General features: G+C 41.8%; 1 protein-coding gene across 1 annotated transcript in view; it reads left to right on the top strand.

The window, feature by feature from the left end:
* The window catches only part of plxnc1 (plexin C1), a 197320-nt gene that overhangs the window by 67874 nt on the left and 109764 nt on the right, over positions 1 to 19682 (top strand). The window contains exons 4-8 of the mRNA XM_073066019.1: positions 5995 to 6095; positions 11791 to 11911; positions 16379 to 16541; positions 18721 to 18826; positions 19170 to 19254. Of these exons, the coding sequence (XP_072922120.1) occupies positions 5995 to 6095; positions 11791 to 11911; positions 16379 to 16541; positions 18721 to 18826; positions 19170 to 19254 (576 nt within the window). The remainder of the gene's footprint in view (positions 1 to 5994; positions 6096 to 11790; positions 11912 to 16378; positions 16542 to 18720; positions 18827 to 19169; positions 19255 to 19682) is intronic.

The raw sequence follows: 19682 nt of genomic DNA, 5'->3' as shown, positions 1-19682 counted from the left end.
GATAAATAATTCAGTAAAAGTCACCATGGTCCTAGGGGCCTGAAAGAAAGAGAAGAGGTGAAATGTCTTTTTGAACAGGGCGTACGCATTATGGGTTCTGGATCAGTGAATAAAATACTGTTACTGTGAGGGGGAGGGGGAAGCTTTACTTTTACTGCTTTCAGATTATCTTGCAGCAAAAATGATTACATTAGCCTTATTTATCACACATACATCAAAGCATGCAGTGAAATATGTCATTTGCATTTACTGCTTATGATGGCTCAGTACTATCAGCACATTAGTTTGGATGACTGTTTATTTCGAGTTTCTGATCACCATCATTTCAGTTTTCTACTCTGAGCCCGTTCTTACTTTTTATCCTTAATCTTCTCTATGGTTCCATTGAAGGAGCATCTCATTTTCAATAAGGCTCTTCACTGCTTTCTGGACAATACAGACTTCAAATTATGTATTATAAAATTAGTATGTAATCTAAAATTTTAAGTATTTATTAAATTGCATTGAATTGACTTTCTTTCTCATTCTGCACATACATGAGGAGTAAAAATCTTTGTTACATCTCCATCTAAATGTGCAGTACACAATTATAGTAATTTATAATAATATATAATAAATAGAAGAGTCATGCAATATAGAGTACACTCAAATCAGTGTGAGTTTGTGTTGTGGGGTTTGGGGAAGACACTAAGCTCACTTGTCTTTAATTTAGGTGCTTTTTTGTTAAATTCTCTTCCTTTGTAGCATATTGTTATTGTATGCTTAATTTTGCACTGTATTAATGCTCCTCATTGGGATTTGGGGTTTTTAATTTTGTAAAATGTTTTGAAAAACTAATTTAAAAATTTCCAAAAAAAAAAATCAGTGTGAGTTCATCAGTCTGATGGCCTGGTGGAAGAAGCTGTCCTGGAACCTGTTGGTCCTGGCTTTTATGCTGTGGTGCCACATCCCAGATGGTAGCAGCTGGAATAGATTGTGGTTGGGGTGGCTTGGGTCCCCAATGACTCTATGGGCCCTTTTTTACACACCTGTCCTTGTCCTGAATCTTGGTAAGTTCACATCTATAGATGCACTGGGCTGTATGCACCACTCTCTACAGAGTCCTGCGATTAAGGGAGGTACAGTTCCCATACCAGGCAGTGATGCAGATAGTCAGGATGCTCTCAATTTGCCCCTGTAGAAAATTCTTAGGATATGGGGGCCCATACCAAACTTCCTCAACCGTCTGAGGTGGAAGAGGTACTGTTTTCACCACACAGCTGGTGTGCACAGACCACGTGAAGTCCTCAGTGATGTAGAGACCTTCCATGGAGACCCTTCATCAGGCCAAGGAAGGAAATGGGAAAAAACCAGAATAAGAAGGTGAAGGCAGGGTAAAAGTATAAAGTTAGCAAGGTGAAAACAGGTGAGGGGAAAGGGAATAAGCAGAAGCCAAGAGGTGATAGGTGGTAGAGTTACTTGGCTGAAAAAAGTGGACAATGAGAAAAAGGGAAGGAGAGGCACCAGAGGGATGATCAGAAGAACTTACTGTTGAATCCCAAGGGCTGCAGTTTGATCAGCTGGAAGGTGAGGAACTTACCCTTGTTCTGACTTTGAGGAGAAGGATGAGAGCAGTAATAGGAGAAGTGGAACAAATCTGGCGAGAGCCTTCTCAACCAAAGTGGAGAGCAAGTCTAAATGAAGGGAAATGGAGAGGAGCACTGGTGTGCATGGTGTCATCACCAGACACCCACCGTTGAGAGAATGAAGGCATTGTGTTGGAAAGTGGCATATCAAAGTTTGGAAATGTGTAGACTTGTAATACACTGATTGAAAACCTATTTTGAGGTACAGAAGTGAAGAAAGTGTAACACCTGTTAAGCACTTGTCTTATCTCATGTGACTAGGCTTATCTCACTATGAGAAAATTAAATTACATAGTATTACACTGGTTCAGTAACTTATGAAATTCAGAGCCTTCGAATGAAGATAAACTCATATCCAACCCTGTTAAATCCTCTACGTCATGAAACATGTTGTTCCTGCATTGCTGCTTCCATCTCTTGTGGTTCGCCATCTTCTTTCCTTGGATGAAATAGTGAGTCATCGACGGAAAGTCGTTTCACAAATTTAACTGAAACAAAAACCTGACCAAATCCCTCAGTGTGATTTAACAGAACTAATTTCCGGTTCCACGATCGAGATCTTGGACACTTGTCTCTGCCAATATTGTCTCGTTATTGCCGTAGCTTCAATGGATTTTATTTCAGTATCGCCTCTCCTCCAGGGGTTTCACCCTGAGGTTTTCAAGTAAATAGGGTAGAAATATTCACTACTAATTCCACTTTTATATCTCTTATTTCAAATAGTTTGTTGCGTTTCTCTCGCTTTCCCGTGCGGCATCAGCCGAGCCGCATTCTCGCTTCTTTTGTTTTCTGTTCCTTTTAAATTCTGTCAACATGGTTTTCATCCTGCTTTCTAGCTTTACATCTTCTGGTTTAATTAACCTGGGTTACAAGAGGCAGCGATGGATTACACGAGGAAGGATGATAAAATGTTTGAGTAGGAAGGGGTGATAATGCAGACATCCCTGTGACTGGGAGAAGGGATGAAGAGGATGGCTTAGGTAGAACCAATACAACAAATGCTCCACACACCACATTCAGTGAGAAATATAATGTGGACCCACATAGAACCTTCAAATAGCATTTACATCATTTTCTGCTTCTATTTCAGATTTCTAGCAAGTGTAATATTTTGCTTTTGGAATTGAATTTATTTCTTACATCCTTCATATACATGAGGAGTAAAAATCTTTACGTTACTTCTCCCTCTGAATGTGCAATGTGCAATTTATAGTAATTTGTAATGTTATGAATGTACCACAGCTCTGAGGGGCCGAAGGGTGCGGGACCAGCCCCCTCCTTCCGGAGAATCTCAAGATCGCTATTAATTCGGGTCTTGGACTCAGGAAATGAGAGACAATGCAACGGATTTGACCATTGTTCTTAGAGGCACCTGTGTGAATTGCAACTCTATAGTTCGTGCCAGCTATCAGGGACATGGATGCCCTCGGGCAATATGGGGTGGGGATTGTATCACCCTACCTTGATTGACATTTACAAATCTGCCAGTCATGATAAAAAGGAGTCTGCAGGAGGCGGTACTGCAGCGACGCACCAGACGGAGACACCATCGCTGATCGCTCCCGTAAGAACGGGAAGCTGCTCGGGAGCCACGTGTGATTTGGTTCCCCTAGCTAGGGAATCGAGTGGCTAATAACCCCGAAAAGGATTCCGAACTGACAACGGGGAACTCACGTTCTTGATTCCAGGATTTGAGTCCAACAGGCTGACAAGTTTATTTTCTCTCTCCAACCCGTGAATACCCAGCGGTCCCTCAAACGGCTAAAAGCCTTCATGAACTGGCGAGACTTTTTATATTTCCATCAGACAATAGTTTTACCCCTAGACAAACGACAGAGCTACTTCGAATTGTTGATTATTACTATACCCGTGCTTTAGATTGAGTATTGACAACGTATATTATCTGAATGTTTGTATTAACCTTACTTTTGTGCCCCTTTATAAATAAAAACGTTTAAAAAATGGTACCATCAGACTTCAGCGGACCTCTCTATCTTTGCTGGTAAGTGACCCAGTTACGGGGTTCGTAACAGAAATAAATAGTATGTACATCAGGACAGTCAATATAACAGAGAAATACAATTGTATCAGCGTGAATTAATCAGTCTGATGGCCTCGGAGCCTGTTGGTCCTGGCTTTTATGCTGCGGTACTGTTTCCTGGATGGTAGCAGCTGGAACAGTTTGTGGTTGGGGTGACTCTGATCCCCAGTGATCTTCAGGCACTTTTTACACACCTGCCTTTGTAAATGCCCTGGATGATGGGAAGTTCACATCTACAGATGCGCTGGGCTGTCTGTACCATTCTTTGCAGAGTCCCGCGATTTAGGGAAGTACAGTTCCCATACCAGGCAGTGATGCAGCCAGTCAGGAAGCTCTCAATTGTGCCCCTGTAGAGAGTTCTTAGAATTTGGGGACTCGTGCCAGATTTCTTCAACCGTCTGAGGTGAAAGAGGCTCTGTAGTGTTTTTTCCACTGCACAGCCAGTATGTACAGACCACGTGAGATCCTCGGTGATGTGGATGCTGAGAAACTTGAAGCTGTTCACCCTCTCAACACCAGATCCATTGATGTCAATAGGGGTTAGTCCATCTCCATTCCTCCAATAATCCACAACCAGCTCCTTTGTTTTTGCGACATTGAGGGAGAGGTTGTTTTCTTGACACCACTGTGTCAGAGAGATGACTGCTTCCCTGTAGGCCATCTTGCTATTGTTCAAGATAAGGCCAGTCAATGTAGTGTCGTCGGCAAATTTAATTAGCAGATTGGAGCTGTGGGTGGCAACACAGTCATGGGTATACAGGGAGTAAAGGAGGGGACTCAGTACACAGCCCTGAGGGGCTCCTGTGTTGAGAGTCAGAGGGGTGGAGGTGAGGGAGCCCACTCTTACCACCTGCCGGCGATCTGACAGGAAGTCCAGGATCCAGCTACACAAGGCAGGGTGAAGGCCGAGGTCTCTGAGCTTCTTGTCAAGTCTGAAGGGAATTATGGTGTTGAATGCTGAACTGTAATCCAAGAACAGCATTCTCACATCAGCATCCTTCCTCTCCAGATGTGTAAGGACAGTGTGTAGAGCTGTGGCTATTGTGTCATCTATCGATCAGTTATGTAGGTAGTCAAATTGTAAGGGGTCCAGTTTGGGTGGTAGCAAGCTGCAGATGTAGTCCTTGACCACCCTCTCAAAGCATTTGCTTATTATTCAGGTGAGTGCGACAGGACACCAGTCATTCAGACATGTTACCTTGGTCTTTGTAGGTACAGGAACAATGGCGGATGTTTTGAAGCAGGAGATCACTCTACACTGAGAGAGGGAGAGATTAAAAATGTCTGTGAACACACTTGCCAGTTGTGCCGGGCACACTCTGAGTACCCGCCCTGGGATGCCGTCTGGTGCCACAGCCTTGCGTTGGAAACACCTGCACACTTCAGCCTCAGAGATGACCAAGGTGCAGGTTGCTTCAGCGGCTCAGTGTAGGCAACATCAAATGGAGTGTAAAAAAGATTTCGCTCATCTGGGAGAGAGGCAGCGATGTTGACAGCACCATTGCGCTTAGCTTTGAAGACTGCAATGGTGTGCAGACTTTGCCATAAGCTGCGGGTGTTGTTGGTGGAAAGTTGTGTCTGGATCTTGTCCCTGTAGTGTCATTTTGCTGCCTTGATGACTTTGCACAGATCATAGCTGCATTTCTTGAGTTCTTGTTGATTACCAGCAACATTAGCTCTGTCTCATGTCATAAGTGCTGCTCGCACGGAACTGTTGATCCAGGGCAATAAATGCCAACATTTTCAGTGATGACCAATATACTGATAAGGAATTAAAATATTTTCAACAATCTTTACGCCTATTGTGTTTTCACAGTCCTTTCTGCATCCAATAATAGTTCCACTTTATCCACATTAAATCTGATTTTGCACCATTCTGCCTCCCTGGTCTTTTAGCATTAATTTTGGTGTTGGGCCAACACCTACTTTTGCGTTATCGGCACATATAGAGAATCTGTCCCCTCTGCATGGCTCCAATTGATCTTCTGGTGACCCATTGGTATCACACATCTGACCTTTCTTCGATCAATGCCCATAACACCATTCATTATCAACTTGATTATCTTATGTATCCAGAGTAAAATATAGTGAATCTACCCTTCAACTATCAAAGAAGCACCCACAAATCTTTGGGCCCTGTCCATCTATGTTCTGCTTTGGCCACTTCCAGTTCTACCTTTATTAAAATCACACTTGCTTGGGGTTAAGGCTAACAGGGCTCTTGTTTTATTTTCAAATTTCCCACCAAACCATTCCGCATTTGTGGATTACAATTCCCTTCTTTGTGTGTGACGATATTCCTAAAGTCTCTTTCTCTTGTTTCTGTAGGTGAGAAGGCTGAAGGTGGCATCCTGCATGAGGTACAGCTCGTGTGAACGTTGTTTGGCTGCACAGGATCCGTACTGTGGTTGGTGTATTCTCAAGGGAAGGTCAGTTTGTGTAAAACAGATGAGTAGCAGCTAAACTGTTCACACCTACACCATAAGGCAAAACTGCTATCAATCTGTTCTGTATCAAAATCAGGACAGAGCATTTGGGAGTGAGAGTATTGAGCACAATTAGATTTGTTAAGTGAAAGGGACTATATCCATGCTGTATTGCTGTATAACCCTACGATTCTAATTTCATAGTAAGCTTTGGGTCATGTTATTCCCACTGCTGCCCAATCTCCCAGTCTTTCCATTTTTCTGCTGATCAAATTAATATGGGTTATGTCATCCAGAAACCAACCTGCTGCCTGAACTCTTCACAGTGGCCCCTTCACACCCAAGCTCACTCATTTCAGATGTAGGAGGCCAAACAAGCTGAGCACCTGCCCCTTCCAATCCCAACTGCACATTCAACCTGGCTGCAGTAATGAGGGGCTGGTTGCAAGGGGCAGGTGGGTCGGGGACGCTGTATACTGAGACCTTGACCCAGGAATTCTTAATGGTCACTGGTTGTCAAAGACCTTTTAACATTGTAGGTCACAAATAGTCAGAGTGACTTAAAAATAATTCAAATATATTTAAATAAAGAAAGCAAAAACAATAAAAATACCAATTTGTAATTAAGATACATTAAAATTAAGGAAAACATGCACTCTTCACAAGCTGGGTGGCAACTTTAAAGGGGTGAAAGTTTGCATGCCAGTGAGCATCTACGACTGTAGGCCAATTGCAAACTGATTGTGGATAGTTTCTCCAGGAAGTTAGCACTCTACTTTGTGGAGGAACAGAGGCATTGAACTTTCAGTTGCCTTGGACCTCAACACAGGACTGGGCATACACAGGAGTCCAAAGTGTGTTGAATTCACCGCTTCCATTCAGCCCATCTGTAGTGGTGCTATTAAGTAATGCAGACCACCTCTTACTACCTTGCATCGGCCTGAAAATATTTGCTTGGCCATAGCAGAAAGCCAAGTCTACACCAGCTTGTACAGCAATCCCATCCCCCATTAATTCATCCCGATAATCTACTCTTCCACAATACCATCAGTTCTACCCAGAATCCATGACTCATTTATTTACACTGGTCCATTACCTCACCAAGCACACATCTTTAGGCTGTGGAAGGAAGCCAGAACTCCCAGAGGAATCGCATGTGGCCTCAGGGAGAACATGAAAGTAGGTGTGGAAACAAAGAGAGGACCGAAAACCAGGATTGAACCCAAACCTTGAGGCTGTGAGACAGTAGCACTACCAGCTGTGCTATTCCGCCACAACTGGTTCGAATTCAACGCAATTTCGCTAGCATATATCCACAGCTGAAACTAATTTCCTTTAAAAATATTCTGACACCAGATTTTCTTTAAGATTCTACACATTTTAGAAAGTTTATTTCAGATACCGGTACTTTGCTTTTAATTAGCTTTTTCTCTTCTATTTTGTCTTTTAAATTGTTTTGATTATGCGGATGTGAACAATGCGCCTCTGTAGCAGTTAGCAGTTAGTATTACAGCTCAGGGCTTGGGAATTCGGAGATCATTTCTGGTATCCTCTGTGAGGAGTTATTATGTCCTCCCTATGAATGTGTGGGTTTCCTCTGGAGGCTCTGGTTTCCTCCCACATCCAAAGACTAACCAGATTATAGGTTAATTGGTCATTGCAAATTGTCCTGTGAATAGGTGGGGTGCTGGGAGGTAAGGCTCACTAGGCTGGAAGGGCAATACTATACAGTCGGCCCTACTTATCCGCGAATTCCACATGCGCGAATTCAACCAACCGCGAATCGAGAAAACCCGGAAGTGCTCTTCCAGCACTTGTTGTTCGAGCATGTACAGACTTTGTTTCTTGTCATTATTCCCTAAACAATGCAGTATAACAACTATTTTACATAGCATTTACATTGTATTAGGTATTTTAAGTAATCTAGAGATGATTTAAAGTATACGGGAGGATGTGCGTGGGTTATTGTGGACCGGGATCAGAAAAAAATCGGAAGTTCTCTTATTAAGTAAGTTGGAACAGGTACATCCGGTATTATTTAGCATCAGTTAGTCAAATGTTTGTCTTAGTATATAGATTATATTTTACCTTTCTGTGCATATGTAACACTGATGAACGTATGTTTCAGCGCTGGGCTTGGGAACGGAAGTTCCTGAGTTCAATCCAGTGACAGATCACTCCCAAGCGTGCTCTCTATCTGTGCCTGGTTGATGTGGAGGATCAAGAACCCAAAACCCCAAAACCCAATAATTAAACCACTGCGTTGCTTAGTAATAATTGTAGCTTTCATCGGGGCAGGGCCTTTCTCACTTTATCCTTTAAAATTGTTCTGATCGTTGACTGACTGTATCCTAACGCTTTTCCAATGACTGATGGCACTTCACTTCTTCCCGATCACTTTATTATTTCCACTTTATTTTCAATCGTGATCGTGATTATTTTCATGAACAGAAACACTGCGGATTAAGAGCTCCGCTGCCGGATCCTAATGTCCACCACACTGAGAGAGGTTAAATAAGGTCTGGGGTTCTGCTGGGTCCTAAGGTCCACCACATTTAGACAGGTTGAATAAGGGACTTGAGCATCCATGTTTTTTGGTATCCATGAGGGGTCCTGGAACCAATTCCTCACGGATAAGGAGGGTCGACTGTACCTCTAAATAATCCAGAATCTCATTTAGCTCCGCTGTCACAAGAGTCGTTAGAGAAAATCCTTCCTACCAAATGCAAAAGCATTTACAACACTTCATCTCTGTGCACCAGGAGAACACACATCATAGTACAATAGTCTCTGTTTTGTTACTCTGTACATTTTTATTGCAAATTGGTAAATTATTATTGTGTATAATATTATTCTGTACTTTATTATTAGTTAAGACTGCTAAGTATGTTTTTAAATGTTGTTGCTGTAACAAAAGAATTTCCCACTTGGGATCAATAAAGCAGTATTATTATTTTTATTATTATTAAATAAATGAAGTTATACTTACTAGTGCAGGGGTCACCAACCGTTTTTGCACCGCGGACAAGTTTAACATTGACAATATTCTTGCGGACCGGCCGACGGTGGTGGGGGGGGGGGGGGGGGGGGTAGGGTGTATATACAACCGGAATATACAAAGTAGGTGATAAGTCAACTATAAGTCATTTATAAGTGGCTAATGCACTCAATTTTGTTTCTAAAAGGCTTTATCTAATAAATTTAATATTAAACACACAGCGCATATTTTCCTCGCATGAATATAGTGATAAGTCAATTGTAACTCACTTATAAGTCAATAGCATCATAACATTTTAAGTAACGTTTGGATATTAAACACACAACTCATATTTTCCTTGTATGAACATATGAAATCATTGCAACACACTAATGAGAGGACAAGGTAAGGGCTGGAGGTCCCTGTACTGGGGCTGTGGTGGTCGCAGTCTGGAGAGAGCGACTGACCGAGCGAGGAGTGCGACAGGGCACGTGTAGGTAGGTGATCTTTCAGCCAACAAAAGTTTGGCTCGAGAGATGACTTTCAGTAGATCACAACGAGGTAGCTGCTCTGCTACTTATGAAACCCTGAGCCCCAATTAGGTTGTTTGCGAATATTTTAGCACTGGGTTCCCCACGAGCATTCAGTGTGCTAAACAGGTTCAGAGGCAGCGTCTATTTGTCTGTGCCCCAGGCCAATAGCAATGGCACTTCCTGCGGGCCGCGCGAGGCGGCCGGTTACCCGAGGCCAACCAGTGATCCCTGGTGCAAGGATATCACTGCATTTAGGCGACTGATTACCTCACGTGGGTAATGACTTCGCGTACATTCAAGTTCAACAGTGGGAGTGATAGGGAATGAGGAAAGGTGCAGCTGACTCATCGTTTCATATCGCCAAATCATATTGTTTCCTTGCGGCCCAGTAGCACATGCTTTGCGGTCCGGTGGTTGGGGACCACTGTACTAGTGTTCTGAATGGGAAGAGGATTTTGTAAGTCGGTGATGTATGAATTTCTTAGTAATCAGCCATTGGTGTGGGAAATGATTACACATGGACTGGGCATGATACCAAGTTCCCTTTTTCTGAAGCATATTTCCACCCAGTTTCATTTTTCCCATAAAGTAATTATGTTGAACCCTCCTTTTGTGTTGGAGTGTTGGTTCGCTCCCAAAGCTGACATAATTGAATATAGAAAATTTGTAACACTGAGGAGGTCATTTAGCTATCATGTCAGTGCTGGTCAAAGTGGAACTCCCCAGTCTCTTAACCCCACTTTAATAACAGAGTGTGTTCTGGCCTTCAGGTCACAGTATAGCTCAAAGTACTGTAAGAATGGATTAAGATTTCTATCTTCATCATCCTTTCAGATACTGAGTATTTCACTGAACGTCTTCAAGGTGGGGAAAATGTCCCTATGCTCTCCCTAATCCTTGAACAAATGATTTTTAGTCTATGTCTAGTTTCTGACCCCCTCTGGAGAGTGTACAAGGTCTTTCTATTTACTCAATGTAATATTATACACTTAATTAAGTTTCCCTTAGCCTTCTCTGTTTCAAAGCAAACAACCTCAGCTTATTCAATCTTTCCTCATGAATGCATTTTCCAGTCCTAGTAAATCTCCTCTGCCCCTTCTCCAGTGCAATCACATTGTTCCTGTAATGTGTTGAGCAGATAAATCTGTTTTCACTTACTGTCATACTTCCTGTGTCACACTATTGGCTGAGACACATGTAGATGTGTTTGCTGCTAAGGCCCAGGGGCCAATATTCAATGACCCTCGCCTTAGGAGTTGGATGGTGCTTGTTCTTATGAGCCAGATGGATTTCCTGGCCAATGTTCCTGTTGTCCATTTCGAAATTACTTGCATTGCTGGAGAAACCAGTTCCAAGGTTGGCATCTTGTAAAGCCTTTTGCTGAAGTCACTTGCACTCAGTGGCCACTTTATTAGGTACACCTGTACAACTGCTTGTTTGTGCAAATATCTAATCAGCCAATCATTTGGCAGTAATTCAATGCATAAAGGCATGCAGATATATTCAAGAGCTTCATTCATGATTCAGACCAAATAACAGAATGGGGGAAGAAATGTGATCTAATTGACTTTGACTGTGGAATGATTATTGTAGCCAGACAGTGTGGTTTGAGTGTCTCAGAAACTCCTGGAATTTTCATACAGTTTACAGAGAATGGTGTGAAAAACAAAAATCATCTAGTGAGTGGCAGTTCTGTGGGTGAAAACACCTCGTGAATGAGAGACTTCAGAGGAGAATTGCCAGACTGGTTCAAGCTGAGAAGAAGGTGACAATAATTTACAATAATGGTGTAACTCACTATAGTGGTGTGCAGAAGAGCATCTCTGAATGCACACCACCTCAGATCTTGAAGTGGATGGGCTACAGTAGCAGAAAACCATGAACAAACACTCAATTGCCATTTTATTAGGTAGAAGAGGTAACTAATAATATGACTATTGAGTGTATTACTGCCATAGTCAAATAATAACCATGAAAGAGTAAAGCTTTTTGCAATGTACAAATGTTAAATTATTAACTATGTACTGTAATGTTATATCATCAGGTGTATAAGATAATGACTACATTTTATATATTAAAAGGCTGGACTTGAATGCCAACATAATGAAGGGCTGGACTTTAAAGCTGAAATGATCATATAATACCACTCAACACAATTTGTAACAAGTGCCCTTTTTTTAATATGTAGGTGCTCCTTTAGGAGTGAATGTCAAGAAGCAAATTGGATCAACATTGCAAAACAAGCCGACAGCTGCCCAAAAGTTACCCTTAAACCTGTGGCAATAGATCATACTTTGAAGGAAGAGCTGGTAATATAAGATTAGCACAAATTTTAGAAATTGCCTCATGGATTGTTTCAGTATGTTAATTTTGTGCATGCAGGTCCACTCCAGGTTACAAACATTAATTAATAGATGATATGTGAGTGAGTGTTTGGGAGTCTGCTAGGATGGACTTGCTGTGGGGCTGCAGGATGAGAACAGGACATTTCCATGTGTCATCTCTCTCCCTCACCCCGTCCAGGCCTGGCCAAGCTGAGCAGAACAGGAGGCGCTGAAGACTCACACATTCACTCACTGAGATAGTGAGGCCAGTTGGTACATCCTCCTCCTGCGCCTGATTTGCCCTCCCACACAGATGTTACTACGATTCTCTTCCACTCATCATTTATATTGTTTTCATATTGATGATATGTGTGAGTTAGGAACAGTCTTAAAGAACAGAGCCTCATTGTAACCTGGGGAAGACCTGTAATTGTGACAGACATACAACAGAATAGCACAGTACAGGCCTTTCAACACTTGATATTGTGCAAAATTTGTAACCTACTCAAAGATCAATTTAATCGTTCTTTCTACATAGCCCTCCATTTTTCAATCATATACGTGGCTAAGATTTTCTTAAATATCCCTAATGTATCTGCCTCTACTACCACCCCTGGCAGGCCGTTCCACACACTGTATAAAAAAAATACCTCTGATATCCCCTGTATACTTCCCTCTAATCAGCCATTTCCACCCTGGGGGAAAAGTCTATGTCTGTTTACTCAATCTATGCCTCTTATCATCTTATACACCTTAATCAAGTTGCTTTTCATCCTCTTTTACTCCCAGAGCCAAAAGTCTTCACTTGTTCATCCTATCTTTATAAGATATGCTCTCTAATCAAGGCAGTATCCTGATAAATTGCCTCTGCACCCTCTCTAAAGCTTCTATGCCCTTCCTATAAAAAGACAACCAGAATACTCCACATGTGGTCTAGCCCCAGAGCACAGTAGATTTTGTTCTACTCTTTTAAAGGATGCTAAAGCATCAGAAAATAGCCAGAAAGATTTACGATCATCAGAGATGACCGGATGCATTAGAATTCAGAATTTATTTAAATCTTACATCAATCCCACAACGTGAGGGTGTAAAACTCTTTGCGTTATGACTCTGTTGCAGGGTACAGACGTGAGAATTTTAAAGCTTAACAGCTTGTAGAAAGAAGCTGTCCCATAGCCTGTTGGCCCTGGTATTAATGCTGCAGGACTGTTTTCCAGACAGAAGTAGCTGAAACAGTTTATGGTTGGGGTGAATGGTGTCCCTGATTATCTTCCAGGCCTTCTCTCTGCACCTGCTGCTATTAATGCACTCAATGGAGAAAGTTCACATCCACAGATACACTAGGCTGTCGGTACTAATCACTACAGTGCCCAGCAGTCAAGGTTGGTGCAGTTCCTGTACCAGGTGGTGATAGAAACCGTCAGTATGTTCTCAATGGTGCCCCTGTAGAAGGTCTTGAGGATTTGGGGTCTCATGCCAACTTCTTCAGTCACTTGAGACGGAAGAGATGCTGTTCTGCCTTTTTTTTGCTGCAAAGCCAATGTGTACAGTCCAGGTGAGAACATTGGTGATGTGTATACCAAGGAACTTGAAACTAGGCAATTTTCCTGGGAAAAGAAAAAGTTGAGATACAAATGAGCCCTTTTTGAAGAAAGTCAGAATCTTGGGATTTTGTGTTTGGTTCATAATAAATGTAATAGAGTCCTGATTCAGTCCTGATGAAGGGTTTCAACCAAATCATTGAAGGTTTATTCCATCCTATGGATGTAGCCTGACTTCCTGAGCTTCTCCAACATTTTATGTTTGTTACTCTGAATTTCCGCCACGTGCAAAATGCCACGTTTATAATGTAATAGGAATTCAGGGCGAAACATTTTTTGTCCAAAGATTAGAATGTGAATCACTCAATTATACAGATTAAATTAATTAAACAACAGATTACTTCAAGGAGAATGCCACTAAAGGTGTTGTGGAAATGTACTTTACTTGTGGTAACAAAATGGAACCTATATTGTACCAGAGTGCCTTGCTAATAGTGTCTGTGCAACGTTATGGTGATGGACCTTGAATATATGACAAACTGCAGAAAGAAAAGTGGATGCATTACTGGAAGAATGCCAAGTACAGTTGATTAAGCAGATGAACAGAATGTTATTGAACTGAATCTAACACTTGGAAATAGAAGAGTGATTATGCAGTCCATTTTTTTTTTCAAAGCTATGACCGGCTCATGTGTGGTAATGGTCTTCCCTTGTAACAAGTAAATTAAACGTGCTGCTGATTGATACACTCTTGAGTTATTTGTTATAAGACATAGACAAAAGGTGCTTAACTGTGTGAAGCAGTAAGGAACAGAAGGAAACGTCAACAGTGACATGAAGAGAAAATGGAGGAGGCCCATGTGGGCCATCTGGTCGTGGTACCATTTAAACTCTGTCACCCACCATTTCCTTCATTCCCTTCGGTTTCCCGATTAAAAAAAAACACAAAAAAAACCCATCTGTACTGTTTTACTTCAGGATATTTCCATACAATTACACAGCCAAACACCTGAGTGATCACATTGTCAAGTTCACTGATGATATGACAGTGGTGGGACTCATCACCAACAATAATGAGGTAGTCTACAGAGAGGAGGTGGAACAGTCCAAGCAAATTGGCTCTTCCTCAATATCAGCAAAACAAAGGAGGTGGTTATTGATCTCAGGAGAACTTGCACCACTTACACTCCTCCTGGAAATGCACATCTTGCACAACCTCTCATGGTCCAAGAACCCAACCTACACAAGCAAGAAAGCTTACTAATGCCTTTACTTTCTGAGGAGAACTGGACTATGCATATCAATATTCATGACCTTCTAGAGTATCCTACTATGCTAGTAGATTAACAATCTTCTATAGATGTGTGGTGGAGAGTTATTGACTGATTGCATCACAGCCTGGTATGGAAACACAAATACCCTTGAACAAAAGATCCTACAAAAAGTAGTGGATGCATGGAGCATTGTCGTAGGTAAGCATCATGCGTCATCAGGGACTCTCACCACCCAGGCCATGCTCTCTTCTCACTGCTGCTATCAGGAAGAAAGTACAGGAGCCTCAGGACTCATGCTACCAGGTTCAGGAACAGTTATTACCCCTCAACTAACAGGCTCTTGAACCAGTAGGGATAAATTCATTCAATTTCACTTGCTCCATCACTGAGTTATTCCAACAGTGTATGGACTCACTTTCAATGATTCTTCATTTTATGTTCTCAATACCTATTGCTTATTTATTTATTATTATTATTTCACTTTTGTATTAGCAGAGTTTATTTTCGTTTGCACATTGTTTGTTTGTTCACCCTGTTAAGTAAGTTCTTTCATTCATTCTGTTATGGTTCTTGGAGTTACTGAATGTGCCACAGGAAATGGGTCTCAGAGTTGCATATGGTGACATGTATGTACTTTGATAATAAACTTACTTTGAACATTGTGTCACTGCCTGATACGAAAACTACACTTGCTGGAGAGGGAGGCTTTACAATGGGTCGTCAAAACTGCCCAACACATCACCAGCACCAGTCTACCCACCAACAAGGAATGATATGTTGCCGGAAAAAGACTAATAGTATCCAGATCACCTACCCTGCTCATGGACTGTTTGTTCCACTCCTATCAGGGAGGAGGCTACACAGTATCCACATCAGGACCACCAGACTCAAAAACAATTACTTTCCACAAGCAGTAAAGCTGATCAACACCCCCACCCACTAACTCACCTCACCACACCCCACCAGCACCACTACCTTATCATTTGCTCTCAGATTCTCCTTATGTACAGCCATTCCTGTGCTTTGTGTCACTTTCTGGACATACAGTCAATTTGTCTTATGTATTTACAGTATATTTATGGTGTTTTTTTGTAAATTATTGTGTTCTTCAATTTAGTGTATTTTTTTGTATTCTGCATCGGATCCTGAGTAACTCTTACTTCATCCACCTTTACACTTGTATCCTGGAAATGGCATTAGACAACCTTGGATCTTGTATTTCAATCTTAGAGTAATAGGTTCTTGATTGGTAAGGTGGTTAAGGATTGCAGGGAGAATGGGATTAAGAGATTTTAAAAAACAGCTATGATTGAATGGGGGAGCAGATCTGATGAGCCTGATGGCCTAACTCTTCCCCTATATCTTATGATCTCATGGTCTACCTTCCCCATAATGAAACACTCCACGTTCTAATCAATGTTTGGACAAAAAAGATTTCTCCTGAATTTCACGATACATTTATTGGTGTCCCAAGCTGAAAACACTACAATTTGGATTTTTTCCACAATATTTATGATTACTTAGTGTATTGTTTGTAACAGCTGATTCATTCACTCCACACCAGTGAATGAATCTGTATAAAGCTCATTCATTGGTATATTCTGTGACTTTAATTTCATAATAAATATCTCTTTTAGCAATTTACAGTAACGTTAAACGGGAGCCTTGGCAATGTAAGCAGAGAAAATGCAGTGTGTAAGATGAACATCGGGAACAAGGTCATTTGTCGTGCAAGTTACAACACATGTTGCCTCTGCAAACTGTCTCGTGAAACCTACAGTCAACTCTACAATCAAACAGGTATACTACAGTCAGATGAAGAATGACTGAGTCTTGTCTGACTGAGCTGACTTAATCTGTTACTGTACAGTATATTCTTTGCAAATCAGTGTGTATACATTCGATGCTCTGAATTCCTTTTACTTGGAAAACCCTTGACAGCCTTAACTTTTTCAAAGAACACATTTACATTGTTTATTTTTTTACAACAGGGTAACAAGCCTTTACATCAAACCAACCCATGCCACCCAATTACACCCATGTGGCCAATTAACCTAGAAACCCGCACCCCTTTGGAATGTAAGAGGAAGTGGAGTGCCCAGAGGGGGAAAGTACAAACCCCTTGCAGACAACAGCAGGAATTGAACACAGGTCACTGGTCCTCTAATAGTGTTACACGGCGGTGTGTTGGTAACTCTCATAAATCCACTCAGGATTTAGCTTAAGTAAATCCCAATATAAGACGGTTCGCTTTGTTCCCGTTAACATATAACCGTATAACAATTACAGCACGGAAACAGGCCATCTCAGCCCTTCTAGTCCGTGCTGAATGCTTACTCACACCTAATCCCACTGACACGCACTCAGCCCATAGCCCTCCATTCCTTTCCTGTCCATATACCTATCCAATTTTGCTTTAAATGACAATACCAAACCTGCCTCTACCACTTCTACTGGAAGCTCATTCCACACAGCTACCACTCTCTGAGTAAAGAAATTCCCCCTCATGTTACCCTTGAACTTTTGCCCCCTAAGTCTCAACTCATGTCCTCTTGTTTGGATCTCCCCTACTCTCAATGGAAAAAACCTATCCACGTCAACTCTATCTATCCCCCTCATAATTTTAAATACCTCTATCAAGTCCCCCCTCAACCTTCTACACTCCAAAGAATAAAGACCTAACTTGTTCAATCTTTCCCTGTAAATTAGGTGCTGAAACTCAGGTAACATTCTAGTAAATATTCTCTGTACTCTCTCTATTTTGTTGACATCTTTCCTATAATTCGGTGACCAGAACTGTACACAATTATAATTCGGTGACCAGAACTCTACACACTAGTTTTGTATTTGATCAGTTGATACCATGTTTACTCATCAGATGTTTAGTTAATGAAAGCAAGAAGTCATCAAGTTAACTTCAATCATTTGTGTAACTGAAATGCGGAATTTAAGCTTCGAAGCCCTGACTGTAAACGATGCATCATTACACTGACACCAGGAAGGTTTGTTTTCTCCGCTTTTCTTCAGACTGCATCTTCAAGATTGAAGATCAATATTCAAGATTGTCTGTTGTTACTCTTCAGTCCACAAGTGTAAGGGAGAATGAACTGATTGTTACTGCAGATCCAATGCAGCTTGAAAAAAATACAATAACCATAAAGAACACAGTAAAGAAACAAAATGTAGAGATGGTGGGTTGTGTTAATGGATGTAAGTGTTGATCAACCTGACAGCTTGGGAGAAGTACCTGTTTTTGAGTCTTGTGATTCCGGTGTGGATGCTGCATAGCCTCTTCCCTGATGGGAACCGAGGTGCTAGCCACTGTAACTGCCAGGAATCCAGTAGAAAGAAGCTGCCTGTCCTGGGCAGGTGGGCAGCTAATTAACCCAGAGTAAGCCATGTAGTAACCCATGATATCACTACCACCTTGCTATGCTTCCAGTTTATCTCTCGGGTTTGGGGAGCTCAATTACCACTGAATACATCACAACAATATAGGCAGTAAGAACGGGGCCAGGAGGGGACCAGCTCTCTCTCTGAACCAAGGCAGAGAGCAATACTTTGTTCTCCACTTCAGCTCCAGTATTCACTCCCATTTTCACTATGAATGGTTCTGGTCACCTGCCTGTTTATTCTCCTTGGTGCGAGATTGCAGAACTCTGATATACAGAGGGTTCCAGGTGGGCTGAGTGCTTGCCTCCTGCTCCGAATATCCCTGGTTGTAAGTAAACCCCCACTTCTCCAGAGGTGGGGTGGGGGCTGCTCCCTTCACATCCCATTGGTCCTCCCATCATTCCCACCAGACTCAGGCAAGGAACTGCAATTGAAGCTCAGAGTTAAACAGGCAGTAGTTCCCAAGGCAGTGCTCTTTCCTGGGGATTCCTGCCCATTCCACAGCATGTAAATTCTGAGTTAAATTAGACCTTAAAATTCCACAGGGAAAAGATTTTAACACATTTTTCTTGTTTGTTTCCTGCAGACCCAATCATCATTAATGCGTCTGTTAATTTCAAATCTATGAATTTCACCACCAGCATCAAGCTGCATAATTGTTTTAAGGTCGCCACATCCCAGGGAAACAATCCGTAAGTTTGTCAGCAAATTTGCATTAATTAGAGCATTTCCATTAATCTAGATAAAACACTCATCAGGATCCTCATTCATTTCCATATTGTTGAATTATACAGGAATGTCAGTACTTTCCCAAATCATGGTGGAATGAGAATTGTAGTCTTTGAATAAGCATTCTCTCCACTTCCCCTTTTGCCTTCTATTCCCCATTCTGGTGCCCCTCTTACCCTTTTCTCTTCTCCTTCCCTGCGTATCATCTCCCTCTTTACTCCTTTCCGTAGATACCGCCTGACCTGCTGAGCTTCTCCAGCATAATGTGTGATAACAAAAGGTTCCTTTTCTCCCTTTGTTCACCAGATGTACTGAATGTGTTAATTCTGGCTGTCATTGGTGTGCATTGGAACATAGGTGCTCTCCATTTTGTAAACAACGTACAAATCAGGTAACAGTCATCAACATTATTAGATCATAAGATATAGGAGCAGAATTAGTTAATTTGGCCCACTGGGTCTGCCGAGCCACTTGATTATGGATTATCTCTTTCAACCCCATTCTCCTGCCTTCTCCCATTAACCTTTGGCACCCTTACTAATCAAGAGACTATCAAACTCTGCTTTATATATAGCAAATGACTCCGAGAGATATGTGGCAATGAATTCCACAGATTCACCACTCTCTAGCTAAAGAAATTCCTCCTCATCTCTGTTCTAAAGGCATGTCCTTGTGTTCTGACACCGTGCTCTCTGGTCCTAGACTCCACCAGCAAAGGACACAACCTCTACACATCCTCGAGATCTAGGTCTTTGAATATTCAATAGGTTTCAATGAGATCACCCCCTCATTCTTCTAAACTCCAGCAAGTACAGGTCC

Source organism: Hemitrygon akajei, chromosome 14 (assembly GCF_048418815.1).
Source record: "Hemitrygon akajei chromosome 14, sHemAka1.3, whole genome shotgun sequence".
NCBI classification, from domain to species: Eukaryota; Metazoa; Chordata; class Chondrichthyes; order Myliobatiformes; family Dasyatidae; genus Hemitrygon; species Hemitrygon akajei.
Note: the sequence above shows the minus strand (reverse complement) of the source record. Positions and strands in the feature narration are given on the sequence as shown.